At 38.9% G+C, this 22,626-nt stretch overlaps 1 protein-coding gene across 1 annotated transcript in view; it reads right to left on the bottom strand.

Moving 5' to 3' along the window:
- The window catches only part of tmeff2a (transmembrane protein with EGF-like and two follistatin-like domains 2a), a 129,016-nt gene extending 109,188 nt beyond the window's left edge, over positions 1-19,828 (bottom strand). The window contains exons 1-2 of the mRNA XM_005450459.4: positions 18,872-19,828; positions 6,203-6,312 (exon numbers count right to left, since the gene is read on the bottom strand). Coding sequence (XP_005450516.1) covers positions 6,203-6,312; positions 18,872-19,061 — 300 coding nt within the window. The 5' untranslated portion in view covers positions 19,062-19,828. The remainder of the gene's footprint in view (positions 1-6,202; positions 6,313-18,871) is intronic.
- Between the last annotated feature and the right edge of the window lie 2,798 nt (positions 19,829-22,626).

The following is a 22,626-nucleotide window of genomic DNA, read 5'->3' as shown; positions in this document are numbered from 1 at the left end:
GAAAGTGAGTGTTTTTGCCATTGCTGTCTTGGTGAGAGGTGAATTTATACAAAAATTTATACAAAAGAGTCAACTAATTTTTTCCTATATTTATTTATTACTATGACATTTTTATTGAAACCCACACAGACAACGTTGAGACTTTGTGAAGCAGTATTAAATAAGATCCTCAGAGCCAGTGTATTTTCAAAGCAGCCTAAAGGGAAAATCAGCTCTCAGTTATGTTGATTTTTAGTGCCTATTCATAAAACTTTAACCATACACTTTCACACTGTGGCATTATGATTATGAATCTAAAAGACACTTTTATTATAAGGATTACAGTGTTCCCTCGTTTATCGCGGGAGTTACGTTGTAAAAAAAAACCCGCGATAGGTGAATTTTTTTTTTTTTTGTTACAGTTGTTATAGATGTTTTAAGGCTGTAAAACCCCTTACTACACACTGAAGAATAAGTCCAGTATTACAGAATGAAACCAAAGATCAAACCCATGTCCGGAAGTCCAACTTTTTGTGCGATGGTTAGCATCTTCCTCTGCCTTTTGGGCGCTACCGCAGGTGCCTTTGACGGTGCAAAACGTTTCGTCGACATTGTTTTTGTTGGGGATAAAACTTACAAACATACAGTACAGCACTTCAGAGTCACACTGCTAGTGATCAAAGATTTATGTACATTTGAAAAACTTCTTAAATAGAAAAAAAAGTATTTCTTAAGACAACAGGGCTAAACTATCCAGAGCAGCAATAACATTCAGTGTACTGCTTCAGGAAATGTGTTACTGGTGCCAGGCAATTTGCAGAAACTTTCATAAACTAAACATGACCTACCTGGAACACTACAAGGACTCTGGGCTGGTAGTCATCAGCCTCGAGTAGTACATAATCCCGAGATAAATGACCCATCACATTACTTACATCTGCTGTGTTAACATCTGCCTCCCATTCATCTGCAACACCTTCGGCGGGAGATGCTTGGATGCTTTTACACATATTCCATTCACATTCAGCTGTAATGTAACATCTTACTCATAAACAGAGCTGCTGGATCTACTCACGGTGCTTTCCAACTCTGCCCTTTGAGACTTGAACGCCTTTCAAAAAGAATTTCTGTCAAAGATTTGCTTGCACACAGTCTATCACATCCTTTGGTCATCATTTTTGCCAACACTTTTTCCTCCAAATTTTTGTAAAAATGATTTAATTTTCTAGCATTTGCATTTTTTATTTTTAACTTGTTCCCAAATTCTTCTACTGATTCACTTACCTCAATAAACACAGGCTTAATAAGTAGTAATTGATAATGTTGGTGTCACCGATGTTTTGACAGGACATTTGCCTGTACAGCGTCATCTTATTTTGTTTAATACACTAAGCCACTGAAAACATTTAATGGTAATTTCACTGACTTTGATAGAAAACATTTATTAAATTATAACGTGAGAGACAAATTCATTGTGTAATTACATTGCAGATAAATAAAGCTTCCTCTGCTACCTAAAACACTCGCTCTCCTTCACACAAATTAAATTAATTGATTGACCTGTTGCACTAATTTGCACCTAAGTACCAGTATTTTGCTGCCATTAAAATTTATTTGCCATCATTACCTTTTGTCGATTAAATGCATCAATCCAGCAGAAAATTTAAATAAATGCAAAAAGTGTATGCTAAGTAGTGTTAGCTAGTGTTATAGAGCTGCAGCTACAATGTTAACGTTGTTTTCAGCAGGAACAAGAGCATGACTGTTCCTGAATTTGTTCCTGCTGCAGGCTATGACAGATTTTGAACTTTCTCTGAAGAATATTACTGCATTCATTCTTGACCCAAAAACCTTGCTATTGTGTGTGGAAGAGACTCATGAAGGTATGCTTTGCATACTTATACTACTAATTACACCATGTGGGGAAAAACTCATTATTCTTTGAGCTATTTTATTCTACTCTACCAAACCCTGTAGCACTTTGTTCTAACTTTATCTGATTACAGATAATAAAAAAAACCACTTTATATCTGATTCCTGTATTTTTCTAAGAATCTACAGAACATGTAAGAGCTGATACATTAAGACAGATCATGTGCCACTAGCTTCATGCTACAGACCATTTTCATGGTGGAGAAAACGGGATAAATGACGGCACAATTCACTTTAAACTTTTCTTTTAGTTTCCTATCAGTCTCCTAAACAACACTAAGTTATGCAAACCCCCCACCCCAGTATTAAATCCATCAGTATTGATTGATATTAAAGTCAGAACGCGGCTGTAATTTCATGGATACCGTCAAGCTATTGATTTAACAACTTTAATCAATTATTCATTTAATAATTCTGCTTGTATCTTTGACTTTATGTACGTGAAATGTTGTAAAAAATATGAATGACTTGGCTCAATAGCCTTTAATCTTATTTGAATTTACGTGATAGATTTCTTCCAATCTACAATGTAAACATGAGAAGCGTATGAACATCTGGATTTCATGCAGGATTCATTTATCATGTTCTCTGTGGGTTTGTGTGGGGTTTTTTCTACTTGAAAGTGCAGTTAATGTGGTTCATAAACATTGTTTTTCCCGGTATCCTATCAGGCCTCTCAGCAATCCTGTGCTCCTCGCTAACTAACTTCTAGACCATCCTCATTCATAGCAGAAAATTTCGTTATCAGTTGCTCAAAAATATATGAAAACCTTTAACTGCAAGATTTTTAAGGACTGCATTTTTTATTTTTAATGACATTTTCGGCCATTTCTGATACTCAATTGTACAAATAGGCCTAACATGCGAAACTCGACTTGATCTGATGCATTTCTTGTTTTACAAGAGAGATTCAGTAATAATTAAAAGACTCCTCATCTCTTGCCAGTTGTTGTAGAGAAAATATCAATGATGAAATCAACGATCTAATCCTTTATGTGCTAGACCAACTTTAATGATGTAGGCGGGGGATTCCCTCAGGTTATAGCATCCATCCAGAGGCTCCAATATCAAAGCTGTAAAAGGTGCAATATGAGTCTTACTTTTAGAGCAGATTAACTTGATGTTTATCTAATTTAATTTGCTCAACAGTTAAAACGGGAAATAGTCCCAAAGTTCCCAGTAGGCTACTCCAGCATCGCCTGCCACATCCATCTTTTATCTTTAGTCATGACAGTTTAGGATAGATGACTGTTGGAATTATTACTAAAAAATAAAAAAAAATTAAATGAAAATTTGTTAAATTATTTTTTTGGGAAAAAAAGCCCAGTAATCAAACATAAAAAAGCAACAAAAAAACCCAGACGTTCCTGTGATGCCTATATTTAAACCTCCTCTATTTGCTTCCATCATGTCTTATATCTTTCAGAGTCTGAGAACAGTTATATGTAAATTTTGTGTCTAGTTATTGGACATTTTTCCAGCGACTCCCAACTTTTCTGTTAAAAAGAACCATTACTAAGAACAATAAATTGTTCCAGTTACCCTTTAGTGGACAGTTTGAGTTGAAGTATTTCACATCGCCGTGAGCGCACATACTTTTAGACTGGACGATCCCTTTGGGAATCAGCACTGTGACCTGACATTAACAAAACCAAACCGGCAACAATAGCTTTGCCCGGCAGCTGCTGTGAGATGAATTACCGGCAAACTTTATGTGATTAGTCAGGGCATTGCATTAGCAAAGACAAGACGTAACTCATATTCAGGTACAAGAGCGCACGCTGCTTTGTAGCAGTTTGACTTGGGTTAGCGAGAGAAAGTCTTGGTTCTTTAAAGAGTCAGTGTGAGGCGAATCTAATGCATCTTGGCAATGAATAGTGTCCATTGATTCCACCACATCAAACTCTCTTCCTCTTCACAGTCCCTTGCATGTCTCTTGCTTGGGGTTTTTGTGTGCGAATGTGTGCACACATAGATTCCTCTGGAACAAAGGAAATCCATCCAAGATGAGAATTTATGCAACGTTCCCCTCTGAAAGCTTGAACAAACTGCCAACAGGAGAAAAATCTTGGATCCATTTATTTGACAGTGATTAGTAGTGACTGATTATTTCAGGGCATGGCATCGCCTGCTAGGCTAGGGGGGTCATGTTTATGTTGACTGATGAAATAAAGAGACTGACATCAGGAACTCCTCCACACAAACAAAGCAAAGATGCATAGAAAGTTGCCCTCTGACTCATGGTATTGAGGCAGAAATTGTGGTGTGACCTGTTCTTTTCCGAGAGCACAGAGAGCGCCTGAATGCACAGCGACAGCAGTATCAGTGTGAGATCTCCTGAAGAGGAATGGAGCTGTAATGTCATTTATCTGCAGGCCTCTGTTAACGTTTGCTCCCAGGGAAGTACGAAATTGAGATAAAAACTGGTGACCAATCGAGTGTCAGCCTGCCTAGTGCCTGCTCGCGCTGATGACGTTCTGATAAAAGCGACAGATGAGAACACGTGCCACATCCTCAGATCCCAGTGGTTTCTATTATCAGGGGCTCTGTATAGCATATTCATTGGCAAAGCTTGCAAACATTATACAAAAATCAATACTCTGCTGACTGGCTTGCTCCTTTTTTATTATAGGTCTGGCCATAAAGTTAAGTATGAGTCATTATCAAGAACAGCCTAATTTCCTAGATTTATGCCGTTAACGAGGGCCTTTCAGTCTCTGGTCTCATCAGTGACAGTCTTGTTTATGAATGTGGAGAGTGTAGTATACCAGGATAGCGATGTCGGATTTCAGAGCAAGCTATAAACTGGGCTCATGGTATGCGAGCACCTCCCCTTGGGCCTAATATCATCTAATACAGACAATGGACTTCGATCCAATCGATTCTATAAATCTTTAAATTCTTTCTTCAGACGCATCACAGATTAACTTTCAAGTTATTATACGTGTATATTTCCAATAACACAAGTGTGTTTTTTGCTGTTTCATTATTATTTTTCTTTTATACGTGCCATTTTTACACGTATACAAGTGCAATTTTAATTAGTTTCAGCATTTGACACTCAAATCATTTTGATTTATTGTGCTGAAAGCAAAAGCACACACACACACACACACACACACACACACTCCTGGCCTTTGACTGTTAAATATATTAAAATAAAGGAGGCTAGACTAAGGGCCCTGGTTTTCACGACTGTTGCAGCTGTACTGAACTGAGATTTCAGACACTTAGTAATCATCATTTTACATAACACTAATCAGATGTTTAGAATGATCATTTGTGCATTTATAAAATGCAGCAATTGGATTGAGGGATTATAGTGTACCATGCACACTATTTATTTTGTTCCAATGCAGCATTTATTCAAGTGCTACAAATTCGCACAGTAACAAAATGAATACTCAAAATTAACATAGATTGCGGCAGCCAGGTAATGTCTCAGTTATGCTAGAAAAACAAAACAACAAAACAGGACAGCAAACTACTTGGGACAAAATTGTGATTCGCCAATCTGCCACAGGGTTTTGGCTGGAATCTAAGCTTTTACTGTGAATTCCTTTTTAATGTGAGTGTCCTCATGTACAGAAGGCAGTAGATATGCATTTTTTTTGCTGATTTACTACAGTTAATTGCTGTTTCATCACAAACACATTCAGTATAACTGCCATAACTGGGTTCATCTTATTCATCTTACTGCTGTTTTATTGCTCTCTTACACAGCAACTAACCACAAGTGGTTGCAGACCTGGTCCCTGTGTTAGAAGCAACTATTTCAAATTCAAAGAGATTAAAAGTTCATTGCATGGAGTTGTAATTATTTTGTTTGTGTCGCAGTCTATAAACACTGTTTTCCCTTGTGTGACTGTAGCATTAGTGCTATAACCTTGAAACTAGGGCCTGTTTTAATGGCTAACATCTGGACAAGGACAAAAGTGGAAAGTTAACCAACATGTGTCAACATATGGTAATTAATGGGCACAATCCCTGAAAAAAATGTAACATGAAATATGTAGTGAGCTAGTTAGCAGATGTGCTAACCATTCTGTATGTTAGCATAAATATTGGCAACAATTTGGAAAGGCTGGAAAGACAGACACTATTACAATTCTTCAAATATATAAATAATACAATTAAATCGAACCTCTGCCTTACATTTTTTGTTATAGATACCAAGAATGAACTTTTTATAAAGACAGGGGAGGGTTAGCAGAGAGACATTTAACACCAAAAGGAAAAACATTGTAGTAAAAAAACACAATGAAACAGTAACAGAAACGTCACATCTTACCTTGAAATCGCAAATGCATGTCACCATGTTCCCAATTCTTAGACATTCCCCATCAAACTTGCATGTGTTGGTGTCGCACAAGAACAGGTCTGTGTCCCGGTCATCGGAACCTGGAGGACCAAAACCAACAAGAGACAACAGTGACTAAGTGCTTTTCTGTCGAGCCTTCAAGCAACTCTAACCTGAAACCCATTCAGGGTCATTCCTAATGAACCTCTGCCATTAGTCATATCTCCCTCAGCACACTGCACTCTTGGAACACGTAGGTCTACTGTGCAAAAACACAATGCTAGTGCAATCCTTGTCCTTAGCTGCAAGAATGATCAAATGAAAAAGCAGTAGTCGCTGCTGAAGGGTGAACAAAAGATTTTTTGATGATGGTATATTACATGATGTTCTGATGACACTGGAGATATTGAATAGTAGATTGTGCTCTTTAATACATCGTTTTAGAAAGCACTCAGATGTTTAATAGAGGTGACATTTAGGTTCATTACTGAGGTCATGGCGTATAATTTTGTGTCCTACACAACATATTTGTTCCGTTTCTCCACCTATTTATTTCTCTTTAATATTTGTTTGTGTACAACAAGACTAACTCCTGGGGCGTTGTCCAGCAGAGGCAAAACTGGGATATGATCCGATTCAGGCTGCGTTAGGGAGCTCAAATGACTCCAACATAGCTTTCTGAATCAAATCAACGAGTCACATGGGCCTGAGACTGTGGACTGAGCTCAGGGCTGTTAGCTTACCTGAAGTGATTGCTTTAAAAAAAAGCCACGTGCACGAAGGCCGTAAAATGTGCAGGAAGGCTTTTTCCAAAATACATTTAAAGTGTATTCCACCAAATTCCAGCTGACATAAACCCGGCAATCGTGCAGTATCTATTTGCACAAAGATTATTTTAATGCATTCCAAGTTAAAAGTTGAAAAGCTGACCTTTTTTAAAAGATCATTGAATAAAATTTTAAAGCTTAAGACATTTGTCAGACAAACCAATCTGAGAACTTTTTGCTGAGAATATTTATGGACCAAATGACTTAAATTATATAAACACGGCCATGATGCCCAGGTCAGACTGTAGACTCACTACAGAAGATTTTTATTTACGTTTATACTGACATGTCTATCATCCTTATTCAGCTATAAATTGTATGACATCATCATGAATCAGTGAATATATTAGATATGACATATCACAGACATGTCAGTAAATTGCATTCATAACTGACAGGCTGCTTTGTATTGCTCTAAGCATTTGCATTTAACCCTTAAAGTCCAGTCCATTATATTACTGGTGTATACATGTTTTTTCTCAAGAAATTACAATGTGTTTTCTAGCAAAATGTCCAGTTATTTTATTAATATTAATTACTAAATTAACATTAATCCTCCCTCTGCAAAGAGTGAGGTCTTAACACTGTTTTCAGTCACAACAGTCAGGTTAAGCTTTAATAATCTACTGTACTCTTCCTGGTGAGTATTGAACAGCAACAGAGCAGTTGTTAGAGACAAAAAGCAGAGTTAATATAGAGTGCATGCTAAATCTACAGTCATGAACACAAACATCACACCAGATGAATGAACAATAGACCTCTGTACATTTTTCACATTATTTCACTGTTTGTATTTAAAAGGTTACATGGACAGTTTGTTTCCACTCCATCCAAACAGGACAAAAAAACTGTGATTGGAGATTTCATGACTTCTGCAAAAATAACAGTTTTTCTGATGAGAACACAACACTTTTTTAACATCAAATGCAAACACTGAGGCAGTCGTATCATGTCATTTGGCCATTTATCAGTCCATTTGTCAGCTGTAGGTGCGCACAGAAGGCAGAAAAACAAAATACCAAAAAGCAGACTAATATAAATAATTAATATGATATTGTCAAATTTTAGGATGTAATTTTAAGCAGCAGGCTATTTTCATTAAAAGTGTGAAGTTGGTGGTTTTGAATTCCCATGAAAGTTAACAACAAGAAAATAAATCTAAACCATTTCAGAAGGAAGGAAACCAGCTCTACTTAAGTTCCCACGAACTGCATACACAGTATAGATTAGTGGAATGACAGTATTTAGGTACAGCACGTTATATATACGACTAAAACCTAGAGAAAAGATGCATTTCAGTGTCTTTTAGCAAGCATTTTTAAAGTATTTAATTAACCATTAAAAAGAAAAACACAGTTAGAAGGTCCACAAGGCATGGCAAAATTGGAATTTGGAGCTAAATATGAACATCAAAGGGATTCATCTTTGATGTTCAAAGATGAACAGTGTGGGTTTTGTTCTTTTATGTCTCAGTTTATACTTTGCAGCCTTAAGGGAAAAGCAAATAGGCGAGTGACGTTTTATCTATTTTTTTTCCTTTTAAACATGAGACACAAGTGAAGCAAGTATACGATGAAGATGCTGAGTATTTAGGTTTAAACAACAATTAAAACACCTACTTTTATCTGCGACCATTATGAAAGCCCCCAGGGAAAATGCACATTTCTTTGGGATCAAACGTCTCTTAAGAGCAATAAAATTTAATTTTAGGTTATTTTAATCAACCTTATTTAATCAAACAATTAGAGCTTGAAAAAAAAACAAACCTCCTAATTGGGTGCTTAACTTTTCTTACAGAGATATTCTTTATTACCACACCGTCCTACAGGGAGCACATTACACTATCCACTACCCCTGTGAGTGTTCTGATTTTCACTTAGCCTGCTTTTACGATCATTCAAAAAAAGTTAATCAAGCAAACTCTACGTTAAGAAATACACAATTTAAACAATGAAATCTCCACATTAGTAAAATAAATTCTGTTTTTTTTTATTCTGTAACATCAAACAAAACAAAATCAAAGAGAGATGTACCGTATTCAAATAAGTAATCATTAGAGGAAAACATGATCGGTATAAAGTGAACGCATCCCAATCAAGTAAATTTCATTTGATTAAATTCCATTAAATGCAACATTGTACACTGAACTTACAGGTGTAAACTAAACGTATGCAAACGAAACACATTATCAACCACAAAAAACTGTTCTCATTATTACACTGCCAGCGTGCTATCATGACATTGCATTAAGGTAAGGAGCCGGCCTCATTCATCTCACAAAATGGCAAAAAGTTATCATGTGAAATGGCACGTGTGATATTCATACACATCATAATACCTGGCTGTCTGTGGATGTTACAGGCAAGATATCTTACAAAGCTATTTTCTATTCATAGATATCTTATTATAATGGACACTTAGACACAGCATCTCCTGTAACCTGTCATAACCAATGACCCTCTCCACTTCGAAAAGCCCTTCTTGGCATAGAACAACCTATCAGGCAATAATACCCCATGGAATAGAAGTCCAGGCTAAAACGAACCTGCTATTTGCCAGGGTCCTGAATGACCATAAAATGTAAGCTTTCTGTGAAAACATACAATCAGTGAGCCAAGAACAGTGGCATGAGAGGTCTCCAAGCTTGGAGTGCACTGATGGAACAAAGCCCTCAGCCTGAAGGGGGCCATACAAGACGGTCTGGAAAACCACACGCAAAAAAATAAAATAAAATTGGCACCCAAGCAACTGGCATGTTGATGATACTGGAGAGAAGCATTGTTAGGATGACAATCATACAACTGGTTACGTGCATACAAATGATTGGAAAATATCAGATCATTTTCAAGCCAGCAAGCAAAGTCTTTGAAAGATTGGAAATGTGTTTGTGTGTGAGCGTGAATCTGTGTGTGTGAAATCAGTCCAAGCTACAAATATCATAGTTTAATATTTTAGCTTTTTTTCAAGGTTCTCTGGGCAACAGGCTCATGGAAAACAAAGAGGGAAAAAAGCAAAAACTCGTTTTTAAATGAAAAAAAAATGTGACTCCTCCACAAGTCATTAAACTGTCTTCTTTACTGAGAAACAGATGCGAAGCTTGGACATCTCCAGGAGCCAGGAAGCAAGAGGAATACATCTATCACTTGTAAACAATAACTCACAGGGATTCATTACTGCTGGAGACATTCTTATCATCTTATGAACAACAGTGCAATCAAGACTTGCAGATGAAGACGCTTTGTCTACTGGAATCAAAGACGATTGTTCCTGTGAACTGTTTACAAGGATGCGAGTGGCATATCAGCTTTTGTAATAGCTGTAAATGCCTGACAAACAATCATCATGTGACATAAATTATGTTATGTTTTATACTTGCTTCTCTTACATCTTCAGAGACACGGGGGCCAAAAGGGTTTAGGCTTTAGGGAAAAATAGCACCAATCTCAGTCATTTGAGAATGATTGCATACAACTGGTATTTACTGCGATGGTACAACTTGAAAAATGTCTTTGTTTACACCATAATAAATGACACAGAATCAACAGGTTAGTATTCATCACCTTTGTTTTTTAATCATAAAACCATTTTGCCTTTTGGTGCAATCTGATTTCAGATTCTCTTACATGGCAGCTGCTTTGAATTCAAAAATTCAACCCCCCATGCTCGGCAAACATTAAAAAAAATAGAGGTGTTGGAGAGATTTGCCAAGTTTGAAATGTAAACATTTTAAGGATCCTGAAACAGGATTACAGTGATAAGCATTATCGTTATCAGCTAAAAATGTTGTCAGTATCCTGTACAAGTACCTACATGTACAGTCAGTGGATATTAGCTAAACATTTTGCAATATGCTGTGGGATTATTGTAATTGTATTATAATTGTAATTGCCTAATCTGTGATTCAAAGTCAGTAGTTTACAGAACTTTTAGGTTGAATTTCTATTTTACTAATGTGAGACTGGTTTGATAAAGTTCATACAGATTTCAGAGACATTTCTGTGATATACTTTACCTCCTAAAAACGTATATGTATCAAGAAGGACTGAATACAAGATATCACCTAATTTTCTTTCAAATGAAAGCTACACATCTTTCGTAAATGTCCTCCCTCCATGAGCATGTTGCACGCAATCCAACAAAGCAATCGTAACCAGGATTCCTGTCGAGTTGGCTGGCCTCCTGCTGCTTTGCGGCACGCATGAACGGGGGTAAAGTAAAGTAATTGTATGGCTTATCCAGATGTTCTGAATAAGATCAGATCAAATGGATAAAACTGAATCCTCAGAACAATATATTCACTATTTTACAGCTGCTCGATCCAAAGTGGGGAAAAATGCATTTTGGGTTAGTGTACCTCACATACCCGGTTTGGCCAAGCTGAAGAGGACAGGTCTGATCAAAAAATATGAATTCTGAAACTAGTTTTGACATTGACGAAGTTACGTATTTGAACCCAACACATTTAGGGAGTAAAAGAAAAAATGCCAGTGGATTCTTTACATGTCAGAGTTAAACTGAAAAGTGGGCACCTGTTAATTTTCTTTCCAGCAATGTATTTTAGGAAATTTTAAAAGCTTACTGCAAAAGTGCTACTTGACTCCACATTACTGTCTGCTCAGCTGTGAAGCAGACTATGCTTCATGTATTTGAGTATCGTAAGCAACAAAGGCCCAGCTTGTGTACTGGACAAATGATGATTCCATTTTATAATTCTATATAACCCCAAGCATTTTTCTTTTTTTCTTTCTTTTTGTTTTGATAGATAGATAGATAGATAGATAGATAGATAGATAGATAGATAGATAGATAGATAGATAGATAGATAGAGTTCTGGTGTGAAAAGGATACGGGCAGCATGCAGATGTGGGCTATATCTGGCAATCAACTAAAAAACAAAAAGATATAACCCTCAAGTGTCAAATAGCAAATAGTGCCGAAATTAAATGTGCACCATGGCTAAGACATTATACACTCAACATGTGTAGTCTGGATTTCACCCTTAATTGCCCCATGTGCTAAATAGCACATAAGGCCTAAATATAACAAAAGAAATGTGGGCCTGGATATGCAGTTAAAGTTGTTATAACTTATTTGTGCTTGGTTGATGTGCAGAACTGTTATGGTTAACACTTGGCACAGATCTGATGAACAGTAGCAGACCATCCAACTGGTATGAAGACCAAATTAAAGTGTCTAGTATTTGTCACATCTGGTAACCAACCGATTAACAGATAATTAGCTATCTGTTAGCTAATCTTAAGAACATTTAGCTAAAGAAATCGGATGTGTTAGCGAGCAAGAGCAAATGCTCATGAATCAGCAGGCAAGCCAGAGTAATTCTGGTCCCACCCCAAAATTTAAATTTAATGTTTCGCATAAAGCACAGGTTGTAAAAGCTAGGACCACTTCTCTTCCTTACTCTTTAAATCCAGGGTTCTAAAATTGCTGCTAATGGGCTAATGTTGCAGCTTCTCAGTGAAAAATATAACTACTGCCAATAAATACCACCTCACAAACTGTTTAAAAAAAACCTCAATTACTAACAAAACTGCCACTCTGAAATAACACATTATAAACAGAAATGTGCAGATGTGTGCAATTTCCTGTGCGCAGCAATTTCCTGTAGCTGCATATAGCCTTCAATGATTTGTTGGCTCCCTAAACATGCACTGAGTCAATAAAAATGTGAAAACCACAGCTTTAAATAGAGCTGCTCCAAACCCAGCATCACCAACTTTACCAAAGGTAACTTTAGGGAGAGAACAGAAAACAGATGCAATGATAAAATCATTCCAGCTGTTATTGTTTGCTTTGGATGTGTCGCTATGTGTGCTGCGTGCTCTCGTGTCTCATTCCCAACCAAATGTAAATGGGACACAACTGATACAAGTTCCGTGCACGGCCCAAGCTGCGCTGTGTCGGAGGCCAGGAAAACGTATACTTCCTGCTCCTGCCCTGTCGTTCCAGGAGGAGATTACAGTGAGCTGAATAATTAACGAAAACAAGCTGCCAAACATCAAATATTGAGAAGGTAATGTTTATATGCTAACGATTAAGATGCCAAGCGAAGCACTTACTTGTCTAAAAGAGAGAACTTGTTAGCCAAATGCATCTCCTGCTACCTACCTGGAATTTCACTGCACTAAGAACTATGCACTAAGAAGAATGAAGAGTTCTCCACCCAGGTTTTAAGCATTGTGCTGATCAATAATTAAACAGACTAAATTAATAATGAAGGCTGAACAACCACAGCGGTGAGACATCTTCTCCTGACCTTTCTCGTACTGGAGGTCTTTTTTTTTTATAACTTTGCAACAGGTTTTTTTCAAATGTTTGTGAGGGAGGAAGTTACAGTTTAGTCTTTTTATATCAGATTATTGAACGCTGAACACCAAAAGCAAGTCATAGTTTGTTTGGTCTGAAGCAACTGATGGGTTTGTAAACTTGTAGCTCTTTCTTGTGGTTTGGTTTCTTTTCGCACAGAGAAAACTTGAAGTGATCTAAAATTTGTCATTACAGCATTGAGTTCGCTTGCTGGCCAGATGTTTCTGTGGAAGGAGTAACAAACGTAAATACAGGAAGAACATATTGTGTTCTGGACTATTGAGACCTCGGCTCATTTTACAGCTAGCAGTTACAGTTTGTGTACTCTGCACATCCATGGTACTTTTTCACATCTCAGAATACAAAGCATAACACTGCTAGGGGAAGATGTTTAGCACAAAGCTTGCTTGGCTTGAGGTAAGATCACGTTCTAACCATAAACAAACCGCTCCGTAGGTTGTTTGCAACTGGACTGAGACCAGCTCCTCCAAAGGATCTTGATGCAGATGTTTTTGTCTTCACCTGAGTGTGATCTGTGTTCAGTTTGCACAGACAAACTGCAACAAGGAGGGAAATGAACTAGACTCTTCTTTAAATGGCCTAAACCATGCAGGTGTGAAAACATCCTGAGACTTTAAAAAAATTTTCAAGATTTTTTTTTTTAATGAGAAAGTAAAACATAAAGCATTCTTAGTTGACCAACTTTCATTTCACTACTTTAATAGAACCAATTAGCAACTTCAGATTGGTTTGATAAAACCAAGCCAGCATTGCTTATCTCAAACTTCATCTTTTATTGCAGTTTATTTTCAGAGGTGTAACCCTGCATGCAAGTATGTCTGACTTCTGTCTTGACAGATCTCGAAAGCAAATGGCCACTTCTCCCCTGAATGCTCTTAAATTCCCTCCGCTTGATGGGATTTGCAGGAGGCTTTGCATATTCTACACTTATCCCTGTCACTGTAAGTCTCAAAGCATCACATGGACTTTTAAAGTTAACAATAGCAAAGTATTCACTGAAGAACAGATTGTCTTTATCACAGAAATGTACCCACAGGAGATGTAAGGTATAATTAAATTGTGAGCAGTCATTCATACAGTTTATTATTACCGTAGAAATGTGTGATAAAGATAAAACTGAACTGGACTGAATTCCTTTCAGCAACCTATGAATGCATTGTTCTACTACTTGTTTTAATATGACCAAATACAGCCAAAAGCTTTGAGCTGATTGTGTGTAGAAGTCTGCAAGTACATCTGTCAAAGATGTCTATCAGCCAGCTGATGTGCAGTCGGTATATAACACAGACGTTGCTTGCTTGCTTAAAGCAATACAAGCCCGAAAATCGCAGGTTTCATTGAGATAATTAAACGAAATTTTAATTATATAGTTAACTGTGTTGGATGAGTATGACATCTTGGATAAAGCAGCAGTTTCTGAGTGCATGCAGGTAAAATGTCACCGGAAAGGATTTTACCCAGCACAAATCTGTAACAGAAATGTGTTTCAAAGAGTCTTAACATGACAGTAGTAACATTAACACATTACTGTAGTGTTAAGGCAATATTAAATGACAGGTGAGGCGAGCCTTCAGTTTGGCTATAGGGAGCCTTTCAGGATCTTAATACTCAATGTACTTGATGCACTGATCGACATCATCACTGGATCGGGCACCAATAAATTGTGCAACTTAAGGTCAGTGTCCAGCAAGCTATTATCTAGAAACTAGATGTTCCTGATTTTGACGATACTGAACAGGAGACGGGTGTGTTTCATTTGTTAGATAAAGGACCTTTCCAAGGGAAAAATGACTATAAAGAAACAAAAGCCACGTCCAAGTCCTAGCATATCTGACATTTAGTCTCTAGTGAATATTCCACATATTCTACGCCCCCAAGTGAGACGACAGGTTCACATCTGAAACCACCCTCTTCACCTTGTTAACTCTTTTTCACTTGTTATTACCAAATACGTCATACTATAAGATGTTTCATTTTAATTGACATATCATGGTCTGTTTGTCATTGCTACTCTTTTCTTATGTTTAAGTCCGTCTACAATAGCAAGTAGGACCAAATTCAGGTCTAACTTCACAGATAGAAAATTACATGTCATGTGGGGCCTTTATGTCTTTTAATAGGTGCTGGTATTTTAGCTGATTTGTTTCACTTAAATTTAGAAATACCTTGGTGTTCTTTACATATGGCTGCTTGTTTTCTGATAATATTGCCTAGACGAAGGATGTAGAGGGTAAAAAGTATTGGCCCTAGCACTGAACCCTGTTGAATGCCACAACTACTTCATGCGTCATCATGAAGTAACACAAAGACCAATAAAGAAAAATAAGCATCCCCTCTTTTCTCTTATGGCTTTTAATGAATCCCTTAATTCTACATCCTGAAAATGATAACCTTTTACTGGACAAATAATGATGCAGCAACAGGCATAAACACAAATCAATAGAAAATCGACCAACTCGCAGATCAAATGGGCCCTTTTTATAGCAGTCATTATGACTTGTCATGGCAGGAAAAATCATGTGTTTTTAATTACGTTAACAACGATGCAGTTACACTCAGGTGTCCTAGAAAGTCATAACAGTGTGACAAGGAGTCTGCACAATACATGCACAGCATCAGGAACTGAAGCAGCTAAATGGAATTCAGCACTCGTTAATTTTATAACCGTACTGCTCCTAACGTATTGTGATGTGTCAAAATGTCAAATTCTTCATTTTCTGTAACATTACTCCATCAATATGGTGGCAAGTGTTAAAAAACATTTCACAGTTCAGTTATCCCTTTTTAAAATCTTGGCACATAATGTATGCAATGATTATAGCTTCCCACGCACCTAACTCAAATATAATTAATTAAAGAAATATATACTATATAGGATCTTAAGAAGTGTGGAAAACATTTTTTTCTGCTGCAGCTTCACAGAGCCACAACTCGTACATTCAAATCTTTTCACAAATGCTACCTAGTACAAGATGACACGAGGGATTTCAAGAACAATTTTATGTCTGCACTCGCACTCAAACACTCACTCGGTGCCCTTCTAGGATTGAGATTGAGCTGTTCTGTCTCCACGCTGGCAGTTCCTCAAGCCATTAACAGATGCAAGCCAAACAGAATGGCAGTCTTTGTCAAACCAAGTTTTTTCTAAGTCTTCCTTTTATTCCATAAAACAAAATCGAATTCATTGCTTTTTCAAAGGCGACGCTGTTGAAACTGGCAACTCGTTTTCTTGATACTACTGCCCATAATTATCTGTTTCTTAGCACTGAAGTGACATTGGGCTCATCACCAAACTGTTTTTCAGTCAGTGCCATTCTCCCTGTGCAGCAAACTGTCACACTTTGGTGGTGTTGTTAGGAAGAAGTGGATAATTAAGCCCTGTGCCATTACTGGTTTATTAATATCATTATCTTATTTTTATTATCTTTCAAAGGGTCTTATCTTTTCGCGGTGGACTACATGTCACTTGTTGTGCTCTATTAATTGTAACTGATGCTGGGTGCATGTGAGTGCATGTCCATTGTTCTATCATATGCACTTAAGCCTCCTCAAGGCGTGCAGGATAAAAGCTTTCGCTGAAATGCAGATGAGAGTGTGTCAGGAAGTGGGGAGGCAGGCGAGTGTGTATTGGGACAGGATGTGTACCATTATCAGTGATTACGTGCAAATCATCACCACCATCAACAGCACAAAACCAGCCTCCAATAGGTTACAATGCAGTAATCTGAATAAAGATATGATCAATTATCGGCCTGAATCAGAGGAGAGTACTGTTCAGATGAACTCATTCATGACTTCATCTGCATGAGCTGTAGATTCTTGGGCCACGGTTTCACTTCATACCTGGGCTTTTCATTACAGGATGATTAATAAAACAAGGAAAAAAATCTTTGTACCACACGCCTGATCGCTTGGTCATTAGTGGATCAATGACATAAAATTATCCTCATTTATTTCCAGTTCATTCATTACCTCAGTGATCCTTCAACATTAGCACTTCAACATGGGTATCACGATACAGGAAGACAGAATCACAGTCTGATGTTGCGGATGTTTGCATCACGGTTTTGGTCTCAAACCTATGAATACCGGTTATGCTTAGAATAAAGACAGCAACCTTCCACAGGTTACAGTAATACCATAGAGTTCAATCGCTTCTTGTTTGCGTGTACTTAATTAAGTCTGACTTAATCAGCCCATTATCATAATCAAATTCATTTTTAAAACTTTGATATCCAAATTAAGCACCCCCCTCCCTTCTGATTGGCTGTCTAGTTTGTAGAATCAAATATAGATCTATCTTGCAGCATTTCTTAATATCATTCCCATGCATGTCACATGTGCATTAGTTATGCTCTTTGTCATAAATGACTCCCCCTTTCTTCTTATTGATATGTCATCCAAGCAGGCTACACTGATACTCCTTTTTTCAAGCAGCAAACAGCAGTCATAACTCTCATATTGATGTCTGGCTGTTATGAGCTATAATATCAATACTGCTACTGCCCATGAGTGTGTGGAATCGGCTTAGAGCTATTTTAAGGGTTCAGACTTAGACAGGCGACAGGGGAAATATATGGCGGCACAGTCGGCTGATTTACAAAGGGAGGCGAGGCGCTGCGCTCTGCAGCCCGCTCCGCTTCTTTTATCGTTTTGGGCACCAAAGGGAGAAAACAAGTTTATAGCTCAGTGGTCTGTTAAAGAAACGACAGCGGTTTTTTTTTATTTAAAGGTGTCAATTAATTAAACAACTTGCCTGCCAAATAAGACCATAAAACTAGGCTGTAATTTCCTGCTGCGATCAATTTGCTGGGTTAAAGTTAATGCTCAATCTGAGCGCGATAAAACACCCAAGAGTTGACTAGAATGTGTTTTTGCTTCGGGTTACTCGCAGACCACACGAAAGAAGTCCGTTTGAACTCAAACGGAATTTCTGCGACCTCAAACTAACCGTGTTGGTGTTATTGTGGCGCACGCCGCCTTGTTCCGTGGACAAGCTTCCCACAGACCCCCCATCCCTCCCCGCCCGCTCTATTTCTCGTTAAAATGATCCTTAATGTCGCTGCTTCCACTTCGTGTCGGATCGAAATCATCGACCCTCCCGCTCGCCTGCCCGGTGACATGATCGCCGCTGCATGCTTTGCTGTCAAGCTCCGAGGCGACCTCAGCGAGGCTAAATGCACATCAAGCAACCCCCCTCCAAAACTCTGCATCCCCTCATCGTCGGGCTTTTGCGGTCGGTATCTGCAGCCAGAGTGCTCCACGGCTCCAGCACCGACCCCGGGCATTCTGACGGGACACAATCACAAAACTACAGCGAGGAGAATGAGGCGTCTGTTGCAAGCGCACTCCTAAACTTTGATCTGGTCGTGCTGCTCAGTCTCGGGGATCTAACACTAGTCTCACATGAGTTTAACTTCGATGTGCGTCTAGATATTTACTGCACACAACCTGGAGCGAGGCTGCTATTGAATAAAATGACTCTCACCGGAGCAGTTCCAGCCGGTCGGCGTCTGGCAGTCGCTGAGGGAGGAAGGGAAGGCGCGCAGCTGCTCCACAGGTAAAGTGGCGAGAAACGAGACGAGTGTGATCCTGAGCCAGCCCCCCGCTGTCCCGCTCCACCGGCGCAGTCGTCGGGGCTCCTCGAGAGGTGCCTGAGCCGCCACGGAGAGACCCATCTCTCACTGGCCCCGACCGCACAAGCGAGGTGGGAAAGAGACACAGACGCGCACCGACAACTCCAATCCCAACAGGTTCAGCGGGGCGCCTAGAGACCTACAGCAGAACATTTTCCGAGCGAGACCGTGCGCCCCATGTAGCAGTGCCCCGTGTTGACCGGCCAAATAGGTTCCGCCCGATCCAAGCGAGACTGCGAGAAGGAGGAAAAGAGATCTAGTCGGGGCACTGCCGAGGGGTTGGTGGGCGATGAGGAGGCTGTGTGGGATGGAGGAAAAAAGTTAGCGACGCAAGCGAGAAGACTTGCGAGCAGGAGAAGATGCTCAAAGATGAGGAGAGGGGAGAAAGATGGCAAAGGGGGGAAAAAGGAGGGTGATATAAAAGGAGGTGATAAAACTGCACAGCAGAGAGGATGAAGCCAGAGTATCCCACGGGCAGGATTTGGAGACGACGGCAGTTGTGTAATAGTATCCACGGGTGAAACGAGCAGCGGTCCTCCCGATTTAGTTTGTATGTGCGGTGCGTTCAGAGTCGCGGCGAGTTGGTGTTTCTCTCTCCCCCCTGTTTCTCTCTCCCTCTCTCTCTTTCTCAGCAGCAGCTGGCTGTGATCACGTGGAGCATGATGCGAGGAGGAAGGGGGCGCCCCTCAGTAACAATTAGAACGGGTAACTGGTGGAAAAGGCAAAATATAAAAACACGCGATAACAGAGAGAAGAAAATAAAAGATTTTTTTTAAATGAATGAAGATAGAAAACAAAGTAGTCCGGGCTTTGTCCCGGTGCTTGCTGATGGCTTCCCCACGAGTAGGCAGCATAAAGGAGGACACACTGCCTTTATAATTGGCCAGGAGCATTTAGTGTCTGCAGGAATCGATTCGTCCAGCCTGGCCTGGGATAATTGCTCCGCTTTGAAACGAAACTGACGCTATTCCTGAGTCTCTGCCTCCAGGCGATCCACAGAGACCTCAATAGTATTCATATATTTTTGGATAGCAGCTACTGCTGTCACGCGGGGCGGGATGGAGCTGGTAATTGACGTGCTTTTGGTCATGAAAGAAAGTGCACAGCATCTGCTGGAGCGGCCAAGTCCAGCGTCAGGCTGAGAACGATCAGCCTTTGAACCGAGGAAATTGGAAGCCACGCGCGTGGAAAAGCCCCATAAAGCAAACAAAGGGGGTATCTGTTAAGATCTGTCACAGTTGTGAAGACGTTTCACTTCATGATATTAGGAGAACGTTGCAGTTGCTTGCAAACAAATAAACCCCTTATTCTTACTTAAAGATCATTACATTTTTCCTCTGCCGATGGGCTTCTTGAAGAACATATGCGACAAACAACAAAATGCAAAATATAGAAACTTGGATACTTTTGGGTTCTTCTGGGTCATCACAATGAAAAAAGCAAAAACAACAAAGGGGGTTGTTTCACAGACACCTGCACCTGTGTGGGATGCGGTGTGAATGACAAAGACTCAAGAAGCTGATAAATAAAGACAGATATGAAATATTAAAATGAGCAAACACTTTTACTGGCCACAGGGGGCAGCTGAATCAAGCCGCAAACACAAACCTGACATATTCTGACCTCTGAGCCTGACAGCTGTTTTACCAAACAGTGAGTAATTCAGCAAAATCATACCTGCTCTCAAGATAAAAACACCAAATAGCTACTAAATGCGATCTGTTTCTTTGTGGACACACATTCTTGTTATCATTTTTATCATTTTTTCAGGGCAGTTAACACATTTAACTTTTGAAGAGAGTTCTGTGCCTGTGAAAGGGGCAGGTGAGTGAAAAGAAAAGCCAGGTTTGTAACAAGTAGTAATTGCTGTACTTTAAGCAAGCGACGCAGACCTCAACGACTGTGAAAGGTCGGTTTGGCAGTAATATGCTGTGTAAAACACAGGATATTGATTAGGACTGGGGAAACATCTGTGAAACTAATTGTAATAGGCTTTAATGGTATTTCGCTTGCTCATTATTCCAGTGCAGCAGTACTATGCCAGTGTTTTTCTCTGCAGACTCAGTCAGCTCTGTAGTCTTCTCTCTTTCCTGTGTTTCAGTAAAACTGTTCAAGATGTATTTGCTTTGAGTCCAACGCGAATCTTAAACATAACCAAAAAATGAATGAAAACCACTTTATTGTTTGGTTCTCTATACAAAGCATAAAAACCACTGGTCCTGTGTGGGACTTAAACACAAGGGAATAATGAGTAACTCTTGCCACCGCCAACACCTTCTGCCTCCTACTATGGACTCTGTTCTCTCAAAACACCAAATAAGCACAGAGATCTTTTTTTTTTTTTTCCAAAAGAATGAACTAATAGACATAATTCTGTGTATCACAAACATCTCTCAGCCTGTGTGGCAATCATTGCACAAACCAAAAGGAAAATCCTGAACACCAATCAATAAATTCATTTCGTGACTGTTTCACAAACTGCAGTCAGAGTGTGTTTGTGAAGTGACACCGGCATTTATTTGCAGTCATGTTTCTGCATACTTCAACCCCAATTCTCAGGTTCTTTATTATGGATTGTGTTCATCTTTTAAATTTATTTTGGGGTAATATATGTTGCCCTACAAACATAATCAGGAAAGGACTGTTGTTTGAAAGAAGTTTGACTTTATGAAGACATGTTCAGCTAATTTGGATCTTAGTTTGTTTGTTTTTCATTTTGCTGCCAGCGGTATATGTTCACTGCTGCATTCGGGCACACTGTACAACTGCTCCTTTCCAGCAAGGTCTGGTATATAATCCGCATGTCAAAGGCTAAAATGTGACAGTTTTAGTGTAATGGAGCTTGTCAAACCACTTTGATCTAATTTTCAGAAAGCAACAGCAAGTCCTTCATATGAAGTGTGTGCTTTTTCAACAGCGACGCTCTATAGAGGAAGCTGTAGACCTTGGTTACATTAATGATAGTGAAACTTACTTCCACTATAAATTATTCTGTTTGACACACACACACACACACACACACACACACACACACACACACAAAAGCTAAGAATCTATTTAACATTTTTATTACCATCAAATTGTGAATAATGAATAGGTAAGGATGGCGTTAGATTTAGATATGAGTGGGTTCTTTCATCAGAGTTTCATTTTGTTGGCAGGATATAAACAAAGCATCAAAGGATTTTAGCGCCTAGAATTTCAGCTAGGCTGTAAGGATGAGTCAAAACGCCAAGAGGAATCTTTGAAGAACCTGACTCAAAGGATTTGGACCACTGTGACAGCGTCTGGCCCTGCTGGCGCGTGAGGTGATGCCACACACAAAAGCAGACTTTAGACTTTTTCTTTTAAATTAGTAGATAATACTCCTTTTATAAATGTGGTCTCTGATGAAATACATTTTTTTTTCAGAACTGATAATGGGATAAGTGCAGAAAAGATCTGAAGTTATTCAAAATGTCCATGAGAGAACAATTTTATTTTTTGCTTTATGGAAATAATTTGTGCTTTGAAATAGTTCAAATGGTTGTAAATAGTTTGTTAAATATAACTATGAATGTAACAAAATGATCTTGACAGAACTATTGTTTGCTATGCAATATGTCAA

This window comes from Oreochromis niloticus, linkage group LG16 (assembly GCF_001858045.2).
Source record: "Oreochromis niloticus isolate F11D_XX linkage group LG16, O_niloticus_UMD_NMBU, whole genome shotgun sequence".
Lineage (NCBI taxonomy): Eukaryota > Metazoa > Chordata > Actinopteri > Cichliformes > Cichlidae > Oreochromis > Oreochromis niloticus.
The sequence above is the reverse complement of the archived record's forward strand: the minus strand, read 5'-3'. Positions and strand labels throughout refer to the sequence as shown.